The 1,285-nt window shown below is 38.2% G+C and overlaps 1 protein-coding gene across 1 annotated transcript in view; it reads left to right on the top strand.

Annotated features, from left to right (window-relative positions):
- Positions 1-790, top strand: part of LOC21395568 (2-hydroxyisoflavanone dehydratase) — a 3,461-nt gene extending 2,671 nt beyond the window's left edge. The window contains exons 2-3 of the mRNA XM_024173256.1: positions 3-165; positions 262-790. Of these exons, the coding sequence (XP_024029024.1) occupies positions 3-165; positions 262-596 (498 nt within the window). The 3' untranslated portion in view covers positions 597-790. The remainder of the gene's footprint in view (positions 1-2; positions 166-261) is intronic.
- Positions 791-1,285: the final 495 nt, after the last annotated feature.

Genomic DNA, 1,285 nt, shown 5'->3' with positions numbered 1-1,285 from the left:
GCCTCTACATTGGCGGCGACAGCGCGGGGGCCAACATCGTCCACAACGTCGCTCTCCGCGCAGGGACCGAGTCCGAGAGCCTGCCTTGCAATGTCAAGATCCATGGCGCGTTCCTCGCTCATCCTTACTTTTGGGGCTCCAAGCCGATCGGCTCAGAGCCAAAAGGTACAAAGCGTTTTAACTTATAATAATATCTGCTCTTATACTATGTTAATTTATTAGAATTACGGCTTACAATAGTTTTTTTTTTATTTTTGACAGAAGGGTTTGAGAATGCACTAGAACGTTTGGTTTGGGACTTTGCGTACCCGTCAGCATCGTGGGGGATCGATAACCTGATGATCAACCCGGTGAGCGGGGGCGGTGCGCCGAGCTTAGCGGGGCTCGGGTGCTCGAGGATGCTGGTGTGTGTGGCGGGGAAGGATCGGCTGAGGGAGAGAGGGGTTTGGTATTATGAGGCGGTGAAGGAGAGTGGGTGGAAAGGGGAAGTTGAGCTGTTTGAGGTGGAGGAAGAGGATCATGCTTTCCATATATACAACATTGATTCTCACAATGCTAATGTCATGATCAAACGCTTGGCTTCTTTTCTTGTTTGATAATTAATGAAATGGTGTTTTTCTTGCTCTTTTTAAGTGTTCTAGTTATGTATCTATGGTGCTAGTACCATTCATGATGTGTTATTTGTGTATTGGAAGTAATGTTTTATGGATTTCCGGTTGCATTGAGAAATTGCACGATGGCCATGACAAATTGGCTGAAATAATAAACATAAAGGATTACTAAATTGTAATTTAAAGAGTAGTATAGATCCTTTTACGAATTTATAAGTAATTATTCATTCCTCTAATGAGTAACGAAGTGTAATTATTTGGTGAATCGATGCCTTTTTACCCAAAAGAAAAAATGTGTATAATTAATTTGGAATACTAAGATTACTGTGTATAATTAAAAAACGTGTAATTAATGTGGTTGAATTTTTGAATAAATATGATATTTATTAGTAAATACTGTATTTATTGTTAAATGCAGTATTTACTTGTAATTATAGTGTCAAACGGTCGCTGAATTTTCAGATATATATGATTTTTACTAGTAAATACGATATTTACCGGTAAATACGGTGTTAAACAGTCGTGGAGTCGGTGGACGGATTATTGGACAAATTTGATTTTTTTTCTAGTAAATACGGTATTTACCGGTAAATATAATGTTAAACAGTCGTTGGATTTGGTGGCCGGATTTTTAAATAAATATGATTTTTATAAGTAAATATGATATTTACTAG

The sequence above is a fragment of the Morus notabilis genome, unplaced genomic scaffold (genome assembly GCF_000414095.1).
Source record: "Morus notabilis unplaced genomic scaffold, ASM41409v2 Scaffold159, whole genome shotgun sequence".
Taxonomy (NCBI): Eukaryota; Viridiplantae; Streptophyta; class Magnoliopsida; order Rosales; family Moraceae; genus Morus; species Morus notabilis.
Note: the sequence above shows the minus strand (reverse complement) of the source record. Positions and strands in the feature narration are given on the sequence as shown.